Genomic DNA, 24,674 nt, shown 5'->3' on the forward strand with positions numbered 1-24,674 from the left:
GGCGTGAAGTTTTAATCTGTCGGTCGTTTAATTTGCCGGGAGAAGCAGCTGTTGTAAAGCTCTTAATTCTAATTGAACGTATATACAGGGTGTCTCATTATGGCGGTACGAAACCGACACAAGACGCGAGCAATGATTCGACTTTTCGTGACGCAAATACTCAAGGTAATTGAACGTATTCCCTAATTTACTCTTCCAGAAGATTATATTTAATCCAAGCACGCGAATGCGCGTATTTCGAATTTATGTACAATGTCCACGAAGTCACGCCAGTCATGTCATATACGAGTTTGTACCCTAATCTAGTGTTTATTTTCTCCTAATCCATCTTTTTATTTATTATATTTTCCGCAAATATTATTATCGACTTGTTTGATAATTACATTTGTTTAACATATTAAATTTGCTATCGCAGAATATAAATTATTGTAGTAATCTGTTACTATTGCATGATATTTATGATATTTTTTAAAAGAAATCTAAATGCATTGTCGACCTATCTTTATAATTTAACAAAATTATTTATAGATCAGCATATACAGGGTGTTTTTAAATAAGAGCAGAAAATTTTAGGAAATAGTTCTTTGTCGAAAATTAAGGGAGGTCTTTCATATAAATATATACTCCTGATCATTCCGGACCGTTAAAAAATTCTAATAAAATTTAAATAGGAAGTTGTTAGTTGCATCCCTTTATAACAATACGGAAAGATTTAAAAAATATCCTTTCTACCAGTAAAAAATGTCCACCAAATTTCATTTTACTAACCTGTCCAAAATTAGGAAAAAAAAAAATTAATTTTCACCTCTCCCCTTTAGAGAAGTAACTCCTCAGAAAGGAACTATATGTTTATATAAAACACCCCAGTTAATTTTCGACAAAGAATCATCTCTTAAAATTTATCGCACTTATTTAGAAACATCCTGTAAGATGTAATATCAATAGATTCTCAAATAACGAATCGAATTTTGAACTGTGTGCCATGTATTGAAAGAAGTCATAAAGCAAAGTAAATTGTCAAATTGCAGAATGGCTGCAAAAGCAAAAAGTCTAAGTACACTTTAGACGAGTTCAGTTTTCGATGTTACAACTCTGGAAAAGTCTATTTTACATCAACTGCCGCTATCATCACGAATCAACATATAAATTCTTATAGTGATGATATTTAATCTTTAGCATTATCATATGTTGCTTACAATTTTTATTTAAAATTCGTAAACAACTGTCCTTTTAATCGAACATATTATTGGAGCAAGAGGGACGAAAAAGAGAGAAGAAAAATAAAGAGAGAATATCCAAGATATCTCGATATTTTTCCTCATGAAATCTAAGGATTACAAGGCGTTAATAAACCGCACGAAAGAAGCTTACCGGTTCAGTAGTAGCGTTATTCCACGAGGCCAGCGGACCAATGTCGTGCAATATTCTCTTCGTATATCCCTCGAGATAAACGATAACGTTCACTCTCGCTCTCTCTCTCTCTCTCTCGTAAAATTCGTCTCGCGAGCGTTTTGTACCCCGCGTTTGCACTTCCTCGCCTCGAGATAAAGACGACGATAAAGAAGATGAGGAGGAGACCAGTAGTAGCTGGCACAGCAGCCGAGCTAAACCCGATTACTCACGAGAAGCCGTCGTTCGTCCGAAAAACCGTGCCCGCGAGATCGCCGTCGTTGGCACAGGCCCTTTCACGACACATGGAACGTAAGCTGTCAAGCTGCGCTCGCAACGTGTCCGCCCGCGAGCCCGCAAGTCACTGCTGCAATCGGTACGATGGCACCCTCCTGGCTCGCGCACCCTCGCGCGCAATTCGCGAGCGCATATTATCTCACCTGCGTCCTGCGAATCACACATCGCAACCGTATATAATTTCACGCGAGCTTCGACCAGCGGCCCGTGGCTTTTTGCGTATATATTCGCGCGCTATCGATCGTTACCGTCCCGGTATGTGTGACGGCCGATAAAGGGCCGCAGCTGCATGACGAGAAAGAGAGAAATGAGGGAGAAAAAAGGGGAGCGATGAAGAGGGGTGGGGAGGGGTTGGAAGAGAGGAAGGTACTCGGCCGCGTTTAACCCATTATCCGTCCGATTGCATTACCCACCTCCCCGCCGGTTCGTGCTTAAAGTTTAAGCGCGCGGCTTAAAGCCATCGGATAACGTTGCGCGCCGGCCACACGGTATACACGGGTCGAATTTAATCTAGAACGGGCGTTTAAAATTTCAAGCTTCGCAGCGGGATCGGCTGCCGAATGAAAATGTCGTTTTTTTTTTTTTTTTAGCGTTTAACCTAACAAGGCGCGTGAGGTCGGCGAATGGAATTGTTTATTTACATACAGCGGGAGACCGATCATACGCAATGTGGGGCGTATCGATTTGGCGATGTATCGCGTATTGGCTTTTTCCTTCGTATCTATATATGCGATTCAACGTCGCCGTATCTATAATATAAAAATAGATAAGAACAAATTGCTTATTGATGTGTAAGCTTCTCGCATAATACCACGATGTATAAATAGATACGTCGCGATAAATCAATTTCCCGAGAGTCTCATTCCGAGTTTCTCTGAAATTCTATAGAGACCGTAGTATAGCCTTAATATTCGAGCACTTTTCATTGAATTCCCTTTTTGCGAAGAGTTAATCTCAAGTTTAATTACTCTAGTATTTAATATTACAGAAATGACTTACTTTCATTACTTTGACATTACTTACTTTTATTTTAATTAAATAAAATTTTACATATATATAATTAATTAAATAATTAATTAATTAAATATATATATATATATATATATATATATAATATTTAATTATTCTCATGGAAATACTTTTTTCCACATTTTAAAATTAAACATTAAACGTGATAAAGTATTTCCTACCAAATGAATTGTCAGATCACAGATGTTTATGAAAGAATGTAAAAAAGGATCTTGAAATCTAAATGAAAAGAGAAGACAAATATATACAGTAAGCAATATTTTAAGGAACTTTTTTATTTTCGTTTAACGTGTTTCGCATTAATTATATTCATTTCAAAAGGCTTTTGAACTCAATACGTCGTTTCTTGTACGATTTAATAAAATTTTTCCCGAGTGACCCACGAAATGACCAATCTTACAGGAGATTAGCGGTCTGAGACGTGATCAGAAAGCCAGATATCTTATCGAATGACCCTAATCCCCTTCCAGCTATTTATTCCTTTTTCGCCTTGCGTGTAGAAAATGTACGAGCTGACTTGGGAAAATTCAACGGTAGGAAAAGAATCGTACATTATATAGACGTACGTTCTATCGCAGCTTTGTCTAATTCAAAGAGAGACGTCAGTTCTAAAACGCTTAGACAGCGGAACAGCCGTCAGCCTCACAGGTATACTCGAGCTCGGTTCGCGAGCTCGAGGCAGCTACTCGGAAATTCCAGGAACAAAGGATGTGGAAAGATCGAGGAATTTTTCGCCTTTTTCGCAGCCTCCCTTCTGCTCAGTACGCCCCAGGGGTCGTCCGCCGAGTATACTCGCATACGAAGTACCTTCTACTACACACACGCAATCTCTTATCTTTTGGCTCTTCGACCCGGTTGTAGCAATGACTCCTACTCCTCTTTTCCCTTTTCCTTCGCTATGCCTAATTAGTCGTACACTCACGCGTACCCTCGTAAGGAAAAGCGTCCCCACTTCAATCCGTACTACGTCGCGATTTAAACGTCAACACGATTTTTAAGTTTTTTTCTTTTCTCTCTCTCTCTCTCTCTCTCTCTCTCTCTCTCTTTTCTTTCCCTGCTTTTGATGCAGCCCTTTACGCGCTACTCTACAACACCGGGATTGTCACTTTAAGCTGACAGCGGCATGATCCTTACACGCGGTGTACTCGTTTTTCTCCCTTTGTCGATCGAGAAGGGTGCGTGCTCGATCAGAGAGGACGGGACGAGGACGTACGCAATTCTCCTCTCACTCTCTGTCTCCCTTGTGCTTCTCTTCTGTCTCCTTCGCCCTCAGCCAGCCTTCATTGACCGTACTGAACAACAACAACCGACGCGATCACCAGGACGCGTGGGTCGTCCAAGGCGAAGAAGATAAGAGTAAGGAAAAGAGAAAGAAGTGCGTGAAATCCGGAATGCTCTTCCACTCGAAGGGAAGATCGGAACGTGCGGGGAAAATCTCGATGTTTGTTACCCGCGGCGTTTCTCTCTCTCTCTCTCTTTTTCGCGGCTCAAAATCTGTCAACGATACGACGCGATTTTCTAGCACGTACGAGTGCGGCGGAGATACTAGCTAGAGCGAGGCGAAAACGTCGGTGCGAGGTCTCTCTCCCCGAGACTGATCCTGCGTGCTGAACGAGCCGCCGCCACCGCCGTCGCCCCCACCCGCCCCCACCGCCGTAAAATTCCTCATGGCCACCAATGCCCCCTCTCCTTTTTCCACCCCTGCTGCCCCCTCTGATTTTTCTCACAGCCCGCGAAAGCTTCCACCTCCTATTTCTTCTCTCTCTCTCTCTCTCTTCCTTCTCGATCTATATACGACCTCGCTTCCGTCTCTGTCCGTTCGCGCCCGTAAAATGTGTTACGTATCTTCCGCCACTCTCTTCGGCACCTCCTACCGGCTATCCCGTGTTCTTCACCACTTCTTCCGCCGTCGACGGCGGCGGTGACGACGGTGTCCGTTAACCGTAAACCGTTGCACGCATACGGTCGAACGATTGCACAGCTCTAGATATCGCTGCATCGACGTTTTAACCGCGGTTGCATTTCTGCGTCGGTTACGAGATCATTCGAAGATTACGTATCGCGGCGAGCATCGTCGCGGATTACGAAGGACGAGCGTTGTGTCAGATATTCCGAGCGGATGTGTCAGATATTACAATGCGGAGAACCTGGTGACGAGGAAACTCGATGAAATATTGCAATACTTTTTTTTTGATTCAAAAAAGGAGAGCGTCTTCCAGTGTTTTTATATATTCAACACTTGTTTTTATGCGTTTTTATTTTTAATTTCTGATATAATAATAAAAATTTGCTGCTTGATAATTTATTGATATTTACTGTTTCTAAATACGTACGAAAAATTTGAGGATATGATTCTTTATCGAAAATTAAGATGGCTTTTCATATAAACATATACTTATATATCCCTCTCCGAGGAGAGATGTATGCTTCTTTCTTTCCTGGGGGAATTATACTCCTTCAAAGGAAGAGGTAAAAATTAATTTTTTCTTTTATTTTCATTTTGTGTTGTTTTTGTTCTATTTTTCTCTCTTATTTAAAAACACCCGGTATAAGGTTCAGGAAAATACCAGAACCCTCTTTTAAAAAAAAATTATTTCCTTCATACTAATTGATCCATCTTATTATTCTGTATAAGAATATTACGTAAGATGATCAAAAAGTAAATATTTTACGAGATATTTTATATTTAACATCAAAATAAGATGTCAGAATAAGATACAAAATAACTCAAAAAATACTCAATGAACAAATACTTTATTATAGTAGTTTGAAAATTTCTCAAGATAAACTACAAAAATATCAAATAAAAAATAATTTCCGGTTTCCATTTAAGCTTTTAAAGTTGATCTTAAGACCTCCTTATAACTGCGCTCAAGATCAAAAGTCACCGTTTGATGCATTTGTTAAAATCGTACAACTTTTATGTGTAACATTTTCTTCTCAAATGCCTTGTTTTCGAGTCCCGTATTTTAGAGTCCCGGTATTTTTTCCACACTCTCTATATAAAATACTATAAATGTAAACATATGCACCATATTATTATATCATTCAATTAGTTTAATTTTTCTTTTTATATTTCTATCAGAATGACGTAAAATTTTTATGGAGAGAGAGAGAGAGAGAGAGAGAGAGAGAGAGAGAGAGAGAAATCTCGCTTGCGTACACATTAGACTAAGAAAATTAATTTTACTTAATCAGCCGGTATAATGCTGAACGAGGCAAATGAACATCTACTGCTGGAAAAATAATGATCGAAAAATTCGTGTACTTTGCGCATAACTGTGCTGATGTTTACTAGCTAGGAATTTACCATGATTTTACTTTAACAAAGATAAATGCGTATCGTAAATCAGTATTATAGTATCATGAACTTTGCAAACGAGATAACCAACCCTATAAATTAATATACACTTTGAATCAATGTAATTTCCCGATAAAACATACTTTAACACTATCTCATTCCATTAACATGAATCTCACACGATCATCACACAAATAAGAATCATATTTAGTGTTGTATTTTAATAAAGCTTTATCGCACAATTTTTAAGTAATTTAATTTATAATTTTATCAATTTTAAACTATATGTGTATGTGTGTGTGTGTGTGTGTGTCGCGGTTATGCGTCAATTGTAGAAAAATTTTCAAATATTTATATCACTCTCTGAATAAATATCTCACATTATATGGCCTTCTTTGAACTTATTTTACGTTACGATACCTTAAAAGCGACACGTCGTTCGAATTGAAGCCTGGAACTGTTACGCGTCACGTTTCGTTATGTCACATAGAAAGTCGAATTGGCGTAACATCCGGTGCGATAGCACAATTCCCATGCAAATATATCTATCTCGCTTTAACAAAAAGCAATCATCGATATCTATTGCGCGATCCCATGTGGAAAGCCAAACGGTTGCTCGTCCCACATCGAGTCAACAGAGCCGAAAATGGATTTGAATGATAGAAACCGAGTGATTAATATCGATTAAGTTTGTCGGTGGATCTCGAATGCGATGTGAGTCTGCGTTACAATCGGGCTTATAGAGAGAAGCCACATGGGACAGGTGTGCATTGTGTGGCACTATTCGAGGTATGATGCTGCAAAAAGGAAAGGGAGAAACGCAAGTTTTCATTCATGCAAACGTGCGCAAAACTATATGAAGAACGATACACGCTCGTCCATAAACTCATGGTTTTTGAAAGAGACCAAGATTCAATAACCATTGCGCTGGTCACGCTACGATAAATATTCTACAGAGTGTCTATAAAGTCTGTCTCCATCCTCGATATTTCGAAAACTCAAGATTATGAAAATGAAATGTGAAATACATGTTTGATCATTTCAAGGGGATATTCTTTTAAATGGGTTGAGGGATTTGTTTCCCGGAGAGGGATCCCATGAGGATCCCCTGGGGACCCCAACTCGGAAATTTCAAATGGGACCTTCCTCCCTCCCATATATATTGCAACACATCGTATAAAAAAAAAAAAAATTTTCTTGGCGCAAAACGAAAGTTGATAAATTGCCCCGTTCGGAAGTTATTTATCAAAGTTCAAAAAAGCCAATTTTCATCCCTTGATATGCATCAAAAATTTTCTTTTTTCTGTTCTTTTAAACAATATACTGCATAGAAAATTCCATTTGAAATTTTTGTGGGGGTCTCTTTAGGGCACTCCCTTGGAGAGACAACTTTTCCAACCCCCTCAAAAGAATCGTTCCTCGAAATGATCAAACACGAATTTCGCAAATTTTCATAATTTTATCATTTCCGAAATATAGAGAGTGGATATATAGACTCTATAAACCATGTATACGCTTGCACGTATTGCCGTCGTTATATATAATTCCGTCTGTGAATAAATTCTTCTGATAAGTATGAACGAGTTTTACTTAAATACCTAAATATCATAAGTGATGCACGCAAATTTAATGTCAATGCAAAAAATTTAACAGCAATGCTGTACTTTTCATCGTGTACCTTATATAAAAAAAAAACTATTTTACAGCAAAAAGACGTGAATTAAGAATTAAAAAAAAAAAAAATTAAGAATTTGTCACGAGCACCGCTAAAACTAAGCGGATCTTGAAAATTTTGCACAGAAAAAGGAAGTATTGTATAAAATAAAAATCTGTAGAAAAAAAAAGACTGGAATAAGATTGTCGTTATATACAAAAATTAATTTTCTTCTAATGTTATTAAATTAAGAATAATAATGTCGTGATATTCCAGTATTAAATTACATTAAAAAATTTATAATTATTAGATTTTTTCAGACTAAAAATTGCACAAAAATCATAATTATGTTTTAAATTAAAAGAGTAAACTGATATCGTAATTAATATACAAAACATATTTTGTGACATATAAATAAATATAATTTGTTAGACCAATATATATATAGCCAAATTACATTCATAATAACTCCAATACATTCCGTTTCTATCATTTTTAAAAACTGTTTATTATTACGTACGTATTTGTACGATTATACACAATAACAGTAGATCAATTATAGCTGTTTAATAAACGTCATGAAAATCGCAGAATACCAAGAATTATACATTCCAATCATTACTCTGTGTCGTGGTTGATGAATAATGATGCGTGATTACATTTATACGATACGAATATGAGCTACGCAAGCAAAAATTGTTTTTCAATTAATCTGACTGATCAAAATTGGATATATTAATCGGCGATTTACTCGATAAAAAATATTATTTTTCTTCTTATAGTGGAATGGAAATAAAAGTACCTAAATACAACTAATTAATTTGCAATAGAGGAAAAAAGAGATATATAAATCGATTGAATGTCACACGCCGAAACAGCGGTAATTTTTTTTTACTTTCAATTAAAAATCGTCGCGCAGCAGCTTTAAATTGATTCTATGTCAATACAGTGCAACCTTGTCATCCATCGCGCTCGTTCCATCTAGCTGTAATTCGTTTGCCCAAAAAAGTGGAACGCGCGTCGTTCTTTCCGTGCGGCTTTTCAATTTTCTGCACGAACGATCGTCGATGTGTGCACGAGAGGAAAGCAGAGGTCTACGTTACGTTATGCGTAAATTCGTCTCGCGAAAAAAGACATTAAACGTGTCATTGCGTGCGGATACGTGTCTTCTGCGTCACGTTTTATACATCAATTTGCTCACGTATGAAAAGAAAAAAAATACAATTTTTAGTAATCATGAAAGATACAATCCGAGATGAAACACGTACATCCATAGTAAACAAAATGCATAAACAACGTAAATATGTCTGCAATTTTGTAATATTGTTGTTCAGCAAGCCTTCGCGGTATCGATCGATCGTTGAATTTTTTAACGAAACAAATAACTCATAATAATCACGTAGATGTAAAAAACAGCTTTAATTGAAATATTATTGATATCATATAAACAAATTATTAAATTGTTATTCAAACAAAGGATTGATAAGAGATGCAATCTTTTTCTACTTTATTGATTCTTTATTATTGATTATTAAGGGGGCATATCTTTGAAACTCTCGAAAAATGAGTACTTTTTCTAGATTTTTTATGTAAATGTATTTATTTTTCTTATTTTTTCACATATATAACGGAATGTTTCTACGAAATTTAATAATGAAAATCAGCGTTTATATTGACAAATCTTTCACCTTTACACACAAATATACAATATCCTTTGCATTTATCTGCCTATGTAGTATCTGAAAATATTAATAAATTCCCTTAAATAGCAGCAGCTCAAATTTTGCATGGATTTCGATAAATTTTTCTTTTAAATAAAAACGCTGTTATTGCGAAAAGTCAGTCAAAAATACCAACACACATGCATTCAAAGTTTAGAAAATATATTTCAAAAAGGAAAAATATTGAAAAAAAGATGAACTTTACTCTGTAGCTCTTTTTCATTCCATTTCAGTTTCCATCACTTCATTACTGCAGTCGACAAGCATAATCATACGAATACGAAGACATTCGACGAAAAAATTGTCTAACAAAAAAACAATGTCTCTAAAATACGAGCGTTGGGGAGAAATGAACAGAACAAAATATATCGACCGCGATATCTTCGTCGTTACGAAGACGGAATTTCGCATTAGATCTCTCTCCATATCCTGAAGACAGAATCGGCAAAAAAGTCGTACGGAGAAAAAGCTCTGTTCGTTCCTGCGAGATTCACTCCCGTGTGTATTTTTCATTGTAGAAACAGCTACAGGGAGCAAGAAATGCACACTACGTGCCGAAGAAGGCACTTGTAAGTGCACGATACGATTTTAAAGAAACGGTTTCGCGGCGAATACCAGCCACAAACGTTGAATTTCAAGCATCCCGGGATACATCTATCCGTGGGAAAAATGAGGCTGGAAGCCGATTATTTTGAAAGAAGTAAGTTTTCAAACTAAAGCTTAGTTCCTAAATAACAAATGAGATGAATCAAATACTACAATGTGTTCACATTTAACATACAAAATTAATGAAATATCTCGTAGAGAAAGAAATAGAGTTAAATATTGTTATACCGAGTTAAAACAAATATGGATGTTGTCAAATTTTTTAGCTATATAGGATATATTGTAATGCCTCATCTTATAGCGACAGATCTCATTATTAGAGGTAATCTATAAAACGAAGGTTTTCATAATAAAATGTTGAAACCATAATGACTTTTTAAGTCGAAACTGTTTAAAAGTTGGTAAATCAGAGAACGCTGAAAGTTTAAATTAATTTAAATTAAATTATTTATCTTTTTACTGAGAATCGAAGATTCCAACAAGTCGGAGATTCAAGCGCGTGCCCATTTAAAAGAGATTCTACATAACGTAAAATATTTAAAAAGATTTAAAGAGAGATAGAAAGAGAGAGAAAAAATATTCTTTCAAAAAAATCCATTAAAACAAGGATAAATAAATAAGAATAAAATAGTAATTTAAAACAAGGATAAAGTACAAGCTTAAGATATCTTTTTATAAAATTTTAAAATATATACTTACATCAATTTTATGTGCAAATATAAATACATATAGATGCAATGTCTAAATCATTTTGTTCCTTTTTATAAATATTTTAAACGTTAAAAAGAGAGTATTTGATTAAACACACATTTTAATATTTATTATATTTAATTAGAATACATTTTCTTTATCTAAGAAATAAAAATTATACACTTGCGGGCGGCAACACCTGAGTGCATCCTGAGAAAATACATTACATTTACTTACACTTACATTATTTACCATGCGCTGGCTTACGCAATGTAACTGCTAATATAAATTGCTTCTACAAATTTCCTGTTTCACATCAGGATTTTGTTAATGCTACTAATATTAGACAGCAGATGTAAAACTTTTGTTCGATTTAGACAAATTTAATTTGCTACTTTGACATTTATATATAATTTATATATATATATATATATATATGATTGTTTATATTATGTATATTTCGTATATCTGTTTAACATATATATATTTTTAATTATTTACGAAAAATTTGCTGAAATAAATCATTGAATATCGAAGCAATCAAATCTCTTACATTTTGAAGTGCGTTATTGGAAAAAATAAAAATATTAACAAACGCTTTTTCAATCGTTTTAATTCTGGAAAAACTATTTGTATAAAATGTTATTAAAAACGTCTCATACACATACATACATATGTTGCACAATCATTTGTAAATATACAATAAATTTTACCACAACTCAATAAAATAAACACAAACACAAACAAATCAATTAATAATTGCAAATTTGTATTTTACTTTAGCATGCACTGCTAAAATTATTGAATTAAAAAGAAATTAATATATATCACAAAAGATTAAGCATGAGAGAAAAAAAGTTGAACTCCGCAGAAAGAAAGAGGATATTTGTTTTCACACGGGATTTAAAACAAATTTCTGTTTTTGCGCACAAGAATAATTGGATATAGCTTTAAAACGACTATATTAAAAAAAGAAAACATCAATATATTTCAGTGAAATGGGTCACTCTGTGAAACGACAGATTCTTTTTTTCCATAGAATACAGAAGCAAAAAACTAGATAAATCACGTTTGCATGTATTGTCGCGATTGACATAGAAAATGGAAAATTGCAGAAAGTCAAATGTGCCATAAAAAAAAATTTTTTATCGCTGCGTAAAAATATTCCGTTACTGACGCTGCACCTTAAAATGCACAATTTATTGAAATATGCAGCTCGAGTCAATAAAACAATTGTATACAATATTCATTGTAATTATTCTAAATTATTTATGAATATTTAAATATTATGAAAATATTATGTGTACAAATACATATAAAAGTATATATAAAAAGAGTAATATATAAAAAGCCCGTGACAAATTATTTTCCAAAATTAAAATTTTTTTATTCATACAAATTTTCTATATTTTTATTGCAGACAAATTTTATACCTTCAAATATATCTACGCGTACGAATAAGTTATCACAGACAAAATATTTCTTTCAAACAATTTTAGAAAGACATAGAAATGCCTCTTTCCAGAAAGGAAGATCGTCTGGTATCGCGCGAATCGAATTTATTCACTTGTCCGTATATTTCAGTCAACGAAAAACAGTATGCAATTTCGAAGCCTCGCCTTCGCATTTCTGACATGCCTGCGTATAACATATGTATGTGTGCATTACACAAAGAACCTCCATGAAATGCACATTCACCTCGAGAAACATCTTTAACATCGTCCTCTACGCTTTAGGAAATCGTTGATCGCTCGATTTGTTTTCAGAAGCAAAAACAAAATCGCTTGCAATTGTTAATCCGCATCCTACGCAACTATTATAAATTTACAATAATAATTAATCAACTTTGCATATAAAAAATAGACGTTATAAATTAAAGCGAAATAAATTTTCATGACAAATATAATAATTTAAATAATAAAATATTTGCCAAAAAATTTTGTTTTGAGAGATTTTTCCAAAGAAATAAATAATGTAGGAACTTATGATTATTTTTTGCTTTTATCACACGAAAAATTTTTTTTTAAATCAAATATAATATTTGTGATGCAAAGTAGCATATTTTTAATATGAAAATTATTCAATTTTACAAGGGTGCAAAAATCAATAATATATTTCTTGTCAAGAAAAATACGCTTGCGCCTTCGTAAAAACTAAGACGCGTTGTAAATGCATGAACAAGAGCAAAAAGTATGCCATAATAATCGATCAACTCGTACGTTGATCATTTGAATAATGTACTATCGTGTATTTTGACAAGTAATAAAAAACTCCAGTTGGAAATATAAGCGCCCTTCGAACAACTAAATATAATGTTCCTCTATTTTTCATCGCGCTCAGATGAAGCATTAGGGCGCCGATAAAGATATACATGAATGCATATAACGTGCAACTTCGTCATCGCAAGCTTGCTTTCTTGTAATATGCATGTTCTCTCCGTAAGCCAAAATAAAATCGTAAACAATCTATATAATAATATTAATAAATTTTGACATTTTGCAAAAAAATTTGCAAATTATTTCTTCTTACAGAAACAAAATTTCAATACAGTGTATAATGTATTGACAATTTTATGAATCTACAATAATACACAAAAGTATCTTTCTAGCTTTTGAAAATTAAACTTTCATTATTTTCAAATTAAATAACAGAAAGAAAATATAATTATAAACTATATAAATATAATTATAGATTCTCACAAATTCGCTTTAAAGTTTTATCGGGTTTATAAAGCCCTTTTAAATTCTGCCATAATATTAAGATATCAGCGACATAGAAAAAATTAAATAAGATTATGTACGATTCAATGTAATAAGTATAAAAAAATAAATTGCTCACCACAAAATTTATCAACGAAGAATTATTCCAATTTTATATTATTCGCATTGTAATTTAAATTCTCCCTCGCTCCAGTTAAAGGTTTTAATATCCGCCGAAATGGCGTGCGATGCATACTTGATTCGTTATCGTGATCGTTATTGCACGCCCGTTGCGGGTACGTTAATGATAACGTTGAAGAATGTTATAATGTATGACCTTTACGTTTTTTTTTTTTGTTGGATAATATAATAAATAATTCAGAGTATCTGAATCTTAATTACACTTGCAATAATGATACATTTCGATATTATGCTAAATGCTATTTTGTCATATCGCGAAATTTCGCTATATTTTTATTCCGTTAGCCTTGTCAAATAAGAAGCTTTTAATTAAAATAATTTGCAAATATCTATAGCAAAAAAATAATCTTTTTGTTTTTCTATTTATTTATTTTTATTTTACTTGGAAGCATGTTAACGCATATTTTAATCTATTGTGTTGTCAAAATTATACGTTTCTATTTTGTGTGCTTTGTACGATTAAATGTCGCTAGAAACACATGTGAATAAATTCGATACGCATCTTAATTATTGCCACAAAGCAATTTACTACAGCGAGAATGTTGCGCACACTACGACCTTCTACATTTTTCAATCTCAAAATAAAATCCGCAGATTTATTTCTACGAGCATTATATTCGTACCGTATTCGAGTTATAATTTCGTTCAAGAACGGTTGTCACAATAATAAAACGTAAAAAAAAAAATTTAACTCAATTAACATGTAAAAATATTAACATATAAAAATATGTTGCACCTGCGTGTGCATCTCTCTCATTAAGTCTTTATCAATTTTAAAGCAACAGTTCACAATTTCTTTGCTTATAACCTTTTTCCTTTCGTTTCCTTAATTCTAAACAATTTAAATAATAACATCTTTTTACAAAAGTAACTTTGTCTTTTTAACTTGGTCTTATTAATAACTTAAGTAGTTTTTTAATTATGAGAATTTGATAAAATAATTTTATTTTTACTGCGATCAAAGAGAAATTAGTCAATCATCTTATCGTATCATCTTATCATATCATATAAAGTAAAGCACGTTATAATATAATCTCATTTCACCTAATCACTTCATTTTTACCTAATCACTTCACTCACTATCTTTTTATGATAATCATCCAATTTGATGTTAACGATCTTCAGCAAGCAATAATGACGTCATAGAATCGAGTACAGATCTTAAAAAGCAGGATCTTAAAAATGACATCTTGATTTTTTTAAATATCGTTATATATACAGATATACGGACAATCTTAAAAGCCGAAGTAATTTCCTTTAGATCTCATTAAAGCAAAATTAAACAGATTTTTTTACAATCTTAAAATATTTATATAATTCTTATTTAAGTAAATTATCTTAGCTTTAATTAATTCCAATTAGATCTTGCTTTTACAAAATTTATATTTAAGATGTATGCTACACTATATTTCGACATATACTGTAGTGTAAGACTACTACACTATACTCAATCTTAAACAACTATCACAAAAATTGATTTTTAATATAAGCAATACGATACATAGATATACAGGAAAAAAAGAGAGAAAAAGAGAGATATTATTATATTAATTAATTTTAGTTGACAAATTTTATGTATAGTAATAATAAAAATTATACTGTGATACAACACTAAAAAAAAACTCCGCACAGCGATTCTAAAAACTTGAGAAACGTTTAAAATAAATTTATAATTATAATAATTAGACTCTTGGATAATAATAATAATAATTGGTTAAATTTCTCTCGTATTTTAAATTATGTTCTATTACTCCGATCGATGCTATTTTGCATAAAAATATTTAACAATAAAAACTTCTTCAAAACTTAATTTAAAAAAGCTCTATTCGCAAATAATGGCTAATCTTGCTTAATTGTCCTTTACTGTATTTTGTCTTTATTATTAAAATCTCATTACACCATCATAATAGCCGTTTTATGCCACGCTTCTCTTTATGATGCATACTAGTACACAGTTATTGGAATGCGATTAATTCAAAATAATATTCGCTTTTTAAGTTATAAAATTAAAAAATATTGACCCTTTAATAAATGGCTATTTTTTTCTTTTTAAATTATTATCGTAAATGTACCGCAAAAGTAGTCTTCAAGAAAACATCTCTGATACTTTTCGTCCGTTTTACAAATTTCTAATCAAATTTTTATTCGTGCATACTCGTAAAAATTATCAATGCTTTACATTTAATGCCATAACAATTAATACATTTAATAATAGATATATTTATCAATTAATAAATATATAATTACTTTATATAGTTAACTTTTTTGGAATAAATATTAAGAATTATAGAGTTGTGAGAAAAAAAAAAAAAAACGATAGCCTACAATTTTTTAATAAACATATTGTAGCTAAAAAAAAGTGCACAGTTTTTGATACCCTCTGTAAAATCGCGTACACATGTATACACGGTTTTTGTTAACCGTCGTTGTGCTACACTTGGCGTTATTAGATTCGCGTGCCGCTCGAAACCGCACGGCGTAGTTAACATAAGCTCAGTTGTGAGAGCCTTGGAGTGTAAGAAGAAATTAAGATTATCGTGGCTAATGATCCGTGGGTGTTTCAGAAACAAAAAAAAAAAAATCTGCTCGCGTGTCGCACGGCCACGAAACGGGAAAGAGAAAGCTTATTCCATACCCTGCGCTAACTTTTGAAGGGCTCGCGGGCAACTTTAGGAGATATCTTGCGAATGACATATCCGCAGACAAGTCCACCCGTTTCTTATCTCGCAATGTCTGTGCAGTGCGATGTATGTGTCTCATTTGCCTTTATAAACTTTCTTAGCTTGCTCCATACTTGCACTATATCATCTGCTATATGTCATATATCAAGCTGATATTGCATGTTATCTTCATTGCTGTATATTAATTTACAAGCGTTATTAATTTTGTTTTTAATGTTGTTATTACTGCTATTTGATTATTGTCATCAGCGATTACATATATCACATATATCATTAATATACATCATATGTATATTATAATAATATACATCATTATTGTTGCGCTAATATTATATATATTATATATTATATATTATAATATTATATATATTGTTACAAAACTGTTGATTGTGAATACGCTCTTACATTAACTGCAAGAAACAAGAAGAAACGAATAATTTATAGAAAGAGAGAGATAATATTTCTCTAGAATTTTTAATTTAAATAACTTTTAAAGGAGTAAATCAAGTTTTGCTCAAATATTTATTAGCGTCTTCTTAATATATGTAAAAAATTTTTATTTCGTTAGCAATGTTTTTTCCTTGTCACATTTGTCAATAAATACTACAATACACAATTTTCCATAAAAATCAATACTAACTTTAAACTTAAATAATTTCCAAACTGTGAAGAGAATTATGCTCAGGTTTTGTACAGCTACTCAGAAAAAAATAGGATAGCCTGCGAATTTCGCATGCTTTTGTCAATGTTTCGACACATACATCCTTAAATCATGATTTCGCTAAAATATATCCGCTCACATTTCCTTTCTGCATAAATCCTATTATCTTCTCCTACGACATTGTTTTCAGAATGTTCGATGCGCGATGAATAACAGCATACAAAGTACATACGTATAGAAACCTTGTTCTATGATCTATAATACAGATGCAACGTTCAAGTATTCCGTTTCGAGAAACAGGCTTGTGAATGTCATACAATTTCAAGTATGACATGATAATTCAGTTGAAACAATACTCTACAACTCTGTAACTTTGTGTTGAATGTGATAGAGGAAATAGTCCTTACATATGCTTTGTAAATCCTAAGATACTAAGATTTGCCAAGATATCAACAAGCTGATCTCGATCGTACATGAACTAATGTCACATAATGCATCAGAATGGCTATGCTCAGCGATGCACATATATCATAAGCTTTCAAGACATAATTGCTTATATCAGAAACCTATGCCAAATACATCAATTTCCAGGACATTACATCCTATTGTAATCTAGGTCTAATTAATGTTCTCGTATGACTATAAATGTGTCATTAAAAATGCCAATTTAAAACGCAAAATAAATTGCAATTCATTTGCAATGCATTCAATATGTAATAAAGATTATAAAAATTTATATAGAATTTTATTTAATAATTTATTTAGCTCGATCAAAAAAATTATGCCCATATACTTACGCTTATACATGGGTGTACTCAATGTTTTTTAAATTACTATCATATCAAATATTTATTTTGTCACAATTTGTTTTATATTTTGCATCTGATATTATCAACATCTTTCGCATTTGCAAACAGCTGTTCGTTATTTCCTGTAGAAATACGCGTTAACGAGGTTAACGATTCATATCGTATACATTTTTTACGCTGTTGAAATATTTTCCTTTATATTTCTGCTCAGAGATTTTTAATCTCTACTATCACGAGCTGCTATCATTGCGTTGGCCTATTATTCTGTTCTAAATATATTCTAAATATTTTATACACTTTTTTTTTCGTGATCAATAATTGTTGATGTACATATTATGTGTTGTCGCACATAAAAATTTTTCGTGCAATGCTTCTCTAAAATTAAATTCTTCGATTCTATTGAAGCATGCCTATTAAAATCAAACTAAATGTCATAAAATAAATGCATGCGTATGTATACACATGTGATAGCATTCTTTGATATCTAGTTGCTTTACTTGGGAACTACCAGAGTGAATAACTGCGCGTATATAGTAAGAAAAATTGTATTTAAATGGAATATTTAATATTAAACATAGCTTCCTTTTTTTCATATAGTGTTCTTTAGAGTAAATAAACAAAAATCAAAACTAGTGTACACTGCATTGAGCATTATACAATTCTTATTTTTAATATAAAATTGTTCTATAAATGCATTATTTTTATTTACATAAAGATAATGAGTTAAAAAGTACTATAAAATTTATAAATTATGCTATGATTGTTATTATTATAAGCAATATTAAAATTTATTATTAAAAAATATATAAAGAATATATATAAAATACGCTTTATTAGAAATAATTTAATTTACTTGTATACATACAATTAGCATAACTAGGAATTTTCGATCTTGGAGTTCATATCAAGAGAAAGCAAGCTGTTTCGGCATTAATTGATTTTAGTTCACATATATTCTATGTAATTGATATTTTAAATATATTAATTTATCTAAAAATAACAAACTTTTTCAATTGTCTTATTCTTAATCGAAATTCATTGAAAAAACCGACTTTATTAAAAATAAATATAAAATAATATTTTGTTTTTTACAATAATATTTTGTTTTAGTACAAATATGATTTCGATTTCCATTTGATAAATCGGGTTTGTTGAAAAGAATAAACGTGAAATGGAAATTAGAGAGTAATGCTTTTATAAAAGTGCCATGATTGCCATATACAGGAAATTGGTGTCGATTTCGTTTCACCATAGTTTATCAACTATTCTTCCGAATGCTACCAAACGTAATCACAGCTTCAATATTTCATAAAGCGGTAGATCGATGCTGCTATTGCTCTTAAAGCTATCAAAAAATGCTATCAATAAATTATCGGTTGTCATGTTCGTTACGGGCCAACTATGACGTCTGAAAAACTAAATCATTTCTGTTTACTTAAATTTTGATTTATACATTCTGAACACGTAGCTCAAATTTAGTGCGAATTTGTGTGCGATCTCATTGAAAGTTTCTGACGTTTCTATAAAGAATGAATCTCATATCTATATCTTATCTGTTGAATAAAAAAAGATTATTAAAATATTACACATATTCGGAAAGCACATGAAACGACATTATTCATCATTTTTAATATCATCAAAACGATTTTTTCTTCTGATTCGAATTTATCAAAAAATATATCTTTGAAATAAATATATATGTAATAATATTCGCTTTTTAATGCATTATAATTGCCCAAATTTTTATTTCCGAAAGAAAGAAAATCAAAAATTGAAAAAAAAAAAAAACAATAGTTCATGTCAAACAACGAATATTATCCCGATATCTTAAAAATATTAAAAAAGTATTGTGTCATTTACTTATTTATATGCTCCAGTTTATTTTTATATGTTACGTATATAAGCAAATTATACAAAATATTATATAAAATATTTTATATAAAACTAACTAATAAAATGTTATTTAAGCAATTTTCATTTGTGTTACAATCTTCATAAACATTGTAACAGCAAAACTTAAGTAAATTGTGAATTGAGTTTAATAAAGCACATAATTCAGCTGAAAAAATATAATTAAAAAAATTAAAGCAGAAAATATGCAATAATAGCGAAAAAATTACAAATCCAATCCTTATCAATTTCTGATTGATATAAAAAAAATATCCAAGTTGAATTTAAAAATAGAAGAAAACAAAAAGATCACATTAAAATGTGAAAACAATTTTGATTGTTATAAAATTTGCGATTATTTTACATCATTGATAGCTTTTTTTTATTTTTTTGCTTTTACTTTTAATTTTGAATGCTCTTTTTCTTTAAATTTCAAATCATTTATCGATCTACTTATAATCTATTGCTTAATTTACGTAAGATTTAAATGTATTTAAAGCTGATTCTTTGCATATTATCTTTTGTAATAATAATACCCTAGCAAATTTTAAATTAAAATCAGAATTACATGTATGATAAAAAATTCATCTTCTAGTTTCTAGCAGTTTTGAAGAATGAAAGCCGGTTAGCGAAATTAAGTAAAAAAACAATAATGCTCTAAAAAAAAAAAAAAATGTGAAAAACTTACCAAAAAACTATTCCTCATACGAAGTTTTCGATTGCATCCGGAAATAAAATGAAGCAGAACGCAAAACTTTCAAACAGCACGATATAAAGGCATTTCCAAGTTCCAAAAATAAAACGCCTTGGAAGGAAAATAAAGATTAAGTTTTTTGTATATTCGTTCTGGATGTAGACTATTTCCGGCGTTACATCAAAACGGGAAAAGTTTGACACTGTTTGGACGGATGCGATTCAAAAAATACGCGAATGTTTATGGCGACGGCTCGTTTTGTTAATCATTTAATTCATAAATTTAATCTGTCTCTCTCAACTGTTAAATAAATATGTAATTTGTGCATTGAAACCAAAACATTTTCGTAAATATCATGAAAATATGGAAATATGAAATAAATATTAATAATCTGTGTGTTATCCATTTTAATTAACGATCCCAATAAATTATGTAAAATAAATTTATTGACTATTAAACTTTACGTTCAAAATATTTTTTTCTTTATTTCTTTCCTACGACTATATATCATGTCATCAAAGTAATAAATAACCATTTTTTTTTGTCTTTCAAATTTTTTATTTTTTTTTCCATTTTCCTATTTTTCTTTATCTTTTCATTTTCATTTGACAAACCGATAAGAATAGAACTGTTGTATTAACATGCGTATTTAAAGAAAATTTATTATAATGCTTTGTGCTTTCGGAAATATTTATTGATGATCTGATAATTCATTATCGTGTACCAGTTTATTTTAATTAATTAGAAATTAATTAATTATAATATTAAATTACTTACATTCAGAAATCTTCCAACAAATAAACTATAATATTTTTAAATATAAAATAGATAAACAATAAATAATTTAATAAATTTTTTTAAGTCTTCTAAATCTTTCTAAAATATTGGAAATAAAAGGCATTATTCTTTAATAACAGTATTTCGTGTCTCTTTACATAGTAATAATTATATAAAATACAAAAAAAAAAGATTAGTCTATGCTGTCAGACAACAATTCATCAAACTTTATATATAATCTTTAATAAATTTAATTTATATGTACTTATATTATTTAATAATATAATTAAATTAACATTTTTAATTAAATAATATGTATAGTAATCTGTAATATTACATCAAAAAGTATTAGCAATGTTTTATCTTTTTCTTCTAGATAACCACATATCAATCACAGTTTGACTTGAGAAATTAACCCACGACAATAGATTTTGCGTTAATAATTTGAAATGCAATGTCTAACAAAAAATAGAATTTGCTATGATACGGTATAACGAGTACGCCGCACGCGACAACGTCGCTCGAAACCCAGGATTATCGATTTTTGCAGCTACCGGTTATACGCAGAAATACGAAGCATGTCTGAAATCTTGCTTCAATATATGTATATTCCACAGCTTACATTTAAAATGTTAAATGTGAAATAATTATCCTAAAAAAAACACCTAAAACATTTTATATAAGCTCGTCACGCACATATAGGTATATTAGTGTAAACAGCTTTGAATCTACTGTTGAAGTAAAAACCTCAATTTAAATGCTCTATAATAGATCATAGAAATATAAAATACTAATTTTTAAAAATGTTTGATCAGGTTTTTAGATTTTTACAATATTCGTGCACAGTATGCGTGATGAGTAATTATAGAATATCAAGAACTATTACTAAATATAAATTTGATGAAGCACGATAGATAATATAATGATATGATTATTCTATCATTCAATAATATCAAAAATTATATACTAAATAAAAAACTCAATTTAGTAGATAAAAAAGTATTCAGTAAAAAAATTTAAAAAAAACTTGTTTATTGGATAAAGTCAGCAAAAAAGAATCCGCAATTTTCAAGATGTGACGCGTTTAAATTTCTAAAATAATATCGTGACATATGCTAATTAAATGCTAATTAAGCGTGTTTATGCAAAAAACAATCAGCGATCACCGAATCTAGCCTCTGACTCGATGCGGCAAGGTAAAACTTTGCACTGTACCTCAAATATGGAAAGATTTAAAAGTAAAATGAACGCTTGCGTAATCGTCTGTCGTCATACAAATTGGTCATATAAATTTGTTCAAGGTATTTTTCGCGAGGAAAAATACTTATTCTCATTTTGAGCGTACACGTACGATTTTTCCTAAATTATTTTGAGCATCCACGTACGATTTTTCCTAAATTATTTATTTTGAATCAAACGTAAAAGCATCCATATTCTCGGATGCTCGTTAATTTGGCCTGTGGAATGCACACTATAGTTTCATAACACTTGCGAAGCGATCCACACGGTTACAGCGATGGCCGCATAATTTGATTTATGAAATGGACATATTTTCCAACTAACTATAATTCTCTCTACCAACATTTATCTCTTTTGCGCGGCTATTAACAATCTTGCATTGAGGCTTTATTATTTTTAACATCTTAGGATATATTAAATTAATTTTTTTTTTCAATACTCAAAAACTTTTATATTTAACATTTTTCTCCAAATCGATTCCTTTCAAGATCTTTTAAGATCCTGATATTTTTTCCGCACTCTATCTTTTACAATTATTTTTTATTATTTTATCACATTAATTTAAAATTATTATTGTATAATATATAAAATATCATATCTTTTTCCTTCTAAAATCATTATGATTTATTTATAATATATAGAGAGAATATGGAATAATATTATAACAATGTAAAAAATGTGTTTTCACAATTTGTTTTTCATTATTATTAATCATTCTTTATTGAATAATTATATATATATATATATATATATATATATATATATATATATATTAGCAATATGTTATAATATTAATAATAATATTTGAAATATGTAATAAAATTTTATCTTCCCGAAATTGCATGGAAAATACAATATCTTAAAAGATATAGCTGAAGTCAATTTATGCATGAATAAAAAAGGCGTAAAAAAAATTAAATTATAATTTTGATTTTAAAAGAAAAGATACATAGCATTGTTTTAAATTATTATAGATCCGCGACATTCTCATATAAAATGTATAGATCAACAATCAACAGGAATAAATCGACCTTAAAAAGTTCGAGGTTGATACGAGGCGAAATGTGACGTGAGCTTTACGAACGATTGAAAGCACAACGATGCCAAGTAGAGCGGTATAATAAGAACATAACAAGAAGGGAACGAAGTGGTTCCTCCTGCCATCTTGGGAAATGCCAAGCATCTGAAGACAGACGAAATTAATCCGCGAGTTTTCGCGTTTAAGAAGCTGTTGTTCGCGTCTGTTGTACATTGCGCCCCGACAATTTTGAAAACACAATGGAGCGGACATCCAATTACCAAATGAAATATGAAGCTGAAAAGCGGATGCAAGACGTAGAAAAATCTGATAGAAGAAGAAAATTGCGTGAAGAGTAAACCGAGTTTTACTTCAATGCAAATTTTTTCATTGGTAATTTGTTATACATATGCAGTATCAAGTTATCATACGCAATAATTTAGTACTGCATAATATTTTTATTCGAAGACACTTTTTTTCGTCTTCGAAATAATGAATGATACGTGTAAGGAATCCTTCTTTTGACAAAAAAAAAAAAAGACCTTGCTCAGACATTGTAATTCCTCGAATTCGTCTCTGTAACCGCAGATACGTTCTGATGAAGCACGTCGAGCTTACTCTATTGGTTGATAAACGAAGAAAGCTCGGAGATGCACAAGACTGCAATTGCAAACGGAAACAAGACGGGTTTGCGGAAGACACATTAATTACAAGACGTGTGCGTGCATCGCGGAAATTAGTAATAGCTCCAGTCTATCCGGCTCATACCCGAGTAATCCCGGATCAGCGAGTGCTCTTTACAGCTGATTGCATCTCCGCAGACTATATCCATGCGAACAAAATCCTTTTTCCCGTCCCGAGCAATCGTGGCGTATCCTCTTAAGAGATCTTAATCCTTCGTAGGTGTCACGATCTCACACTTGACGTGACATTAATTATTCCACTAATTCAGAGCATCTTGAGATAATTAAAACCCTCCATAGCGATCTTAATGTGCGATCAATAATAACTATTAAATATTATCATTGCCCTTCTAAAATCGGCTATAAATTTCACAGAATTTTCATCGTTGCAGTTACATTCGGAAAATGATTCTGCATATGATACCACGATAATACGATTTTCAGATGCTTGCAGAAATGAGGGAATATCGCAACGATCGTATGAGTTATGGGAATGATAACGAAGACAGATTGCATAAATGGCTCGCGAGTATAATTATAGATGAACTAGTGTGCTGCAGCGGATAGTGTTAGCGTGAACTGTGTACACGAAGTAAGGGCACTCGATATATTTCGCTTCGAATTACCGTTTAACT

At 31.2% G+C, this 24,674-nt stretch overlaps 2 protein-coding genes across 9 annotated transcripts in view; both read right to left on the minus strand.

The window, feature by feature from the left end:
• Positions 1 to 24,674, minus strand: part of LOC126858982 (neurocalcin homolog) — a 161,841-nt gene that overhangs the window by 82,327 nt on the left and 54,840 nt on the right. The gene's annotated exons all lie outside the window — the stretch shown is intronic.
• Positions 1 to 24,674, minus strand: part of LOC126858978 (neuronal calcium sensor 2) — a 132,533-nt gene that overhangs the window by 53,181 nt on the left and 54,678 nt on the right. Inside the window, exons 1-2 of one of the 8 annotated variants that reach the window (XM_050609788.1) lie at positions 3,850 to 3,978; positions 1,623 to 1,836 (exon numbers count right to left, since the gene is read on the minus strand). The exons of 4 other annotated variants lie outside the window; for them this stretch is intronic. Coding sequence is in view for 1 of the 4 variants with exons in the window: in XM_050609777.1 (XP_050465734.1) it covers positions 1,623 to 1,851 (229 nt within the window). In the remaining 3 variants the exon portion in view is untranslated. Of the gene's footprint in view, positions 1 to 1,371; positions 2,575 to 3,849; positions 4,300 to 24,674 lie in introns of those variants that run through there. 3 more of the 8 variants (XM_050609785.1, XM_050609777.1, XM_050609782.1) reach the window with 3 other exon arrangements.

The sequence above is a fragment of the Cataglyphis hispanica genome, chromosome 2 (assembly GCF_021464435.1).
Source record: "Cataglyphis hispanica isolate Lineage 1 chromosome 2, ULB_Chis1_1.0, whole genome shotgun sequence".
In the NCBI taxonomy this organism is placed as follows: domain Eukaryota; kingdom Metazoa; phylum Arthropoda; class Insecta; order Hymenoptera; family Formicidae; genus Cataglyphis; species Cataglyphis hispanica.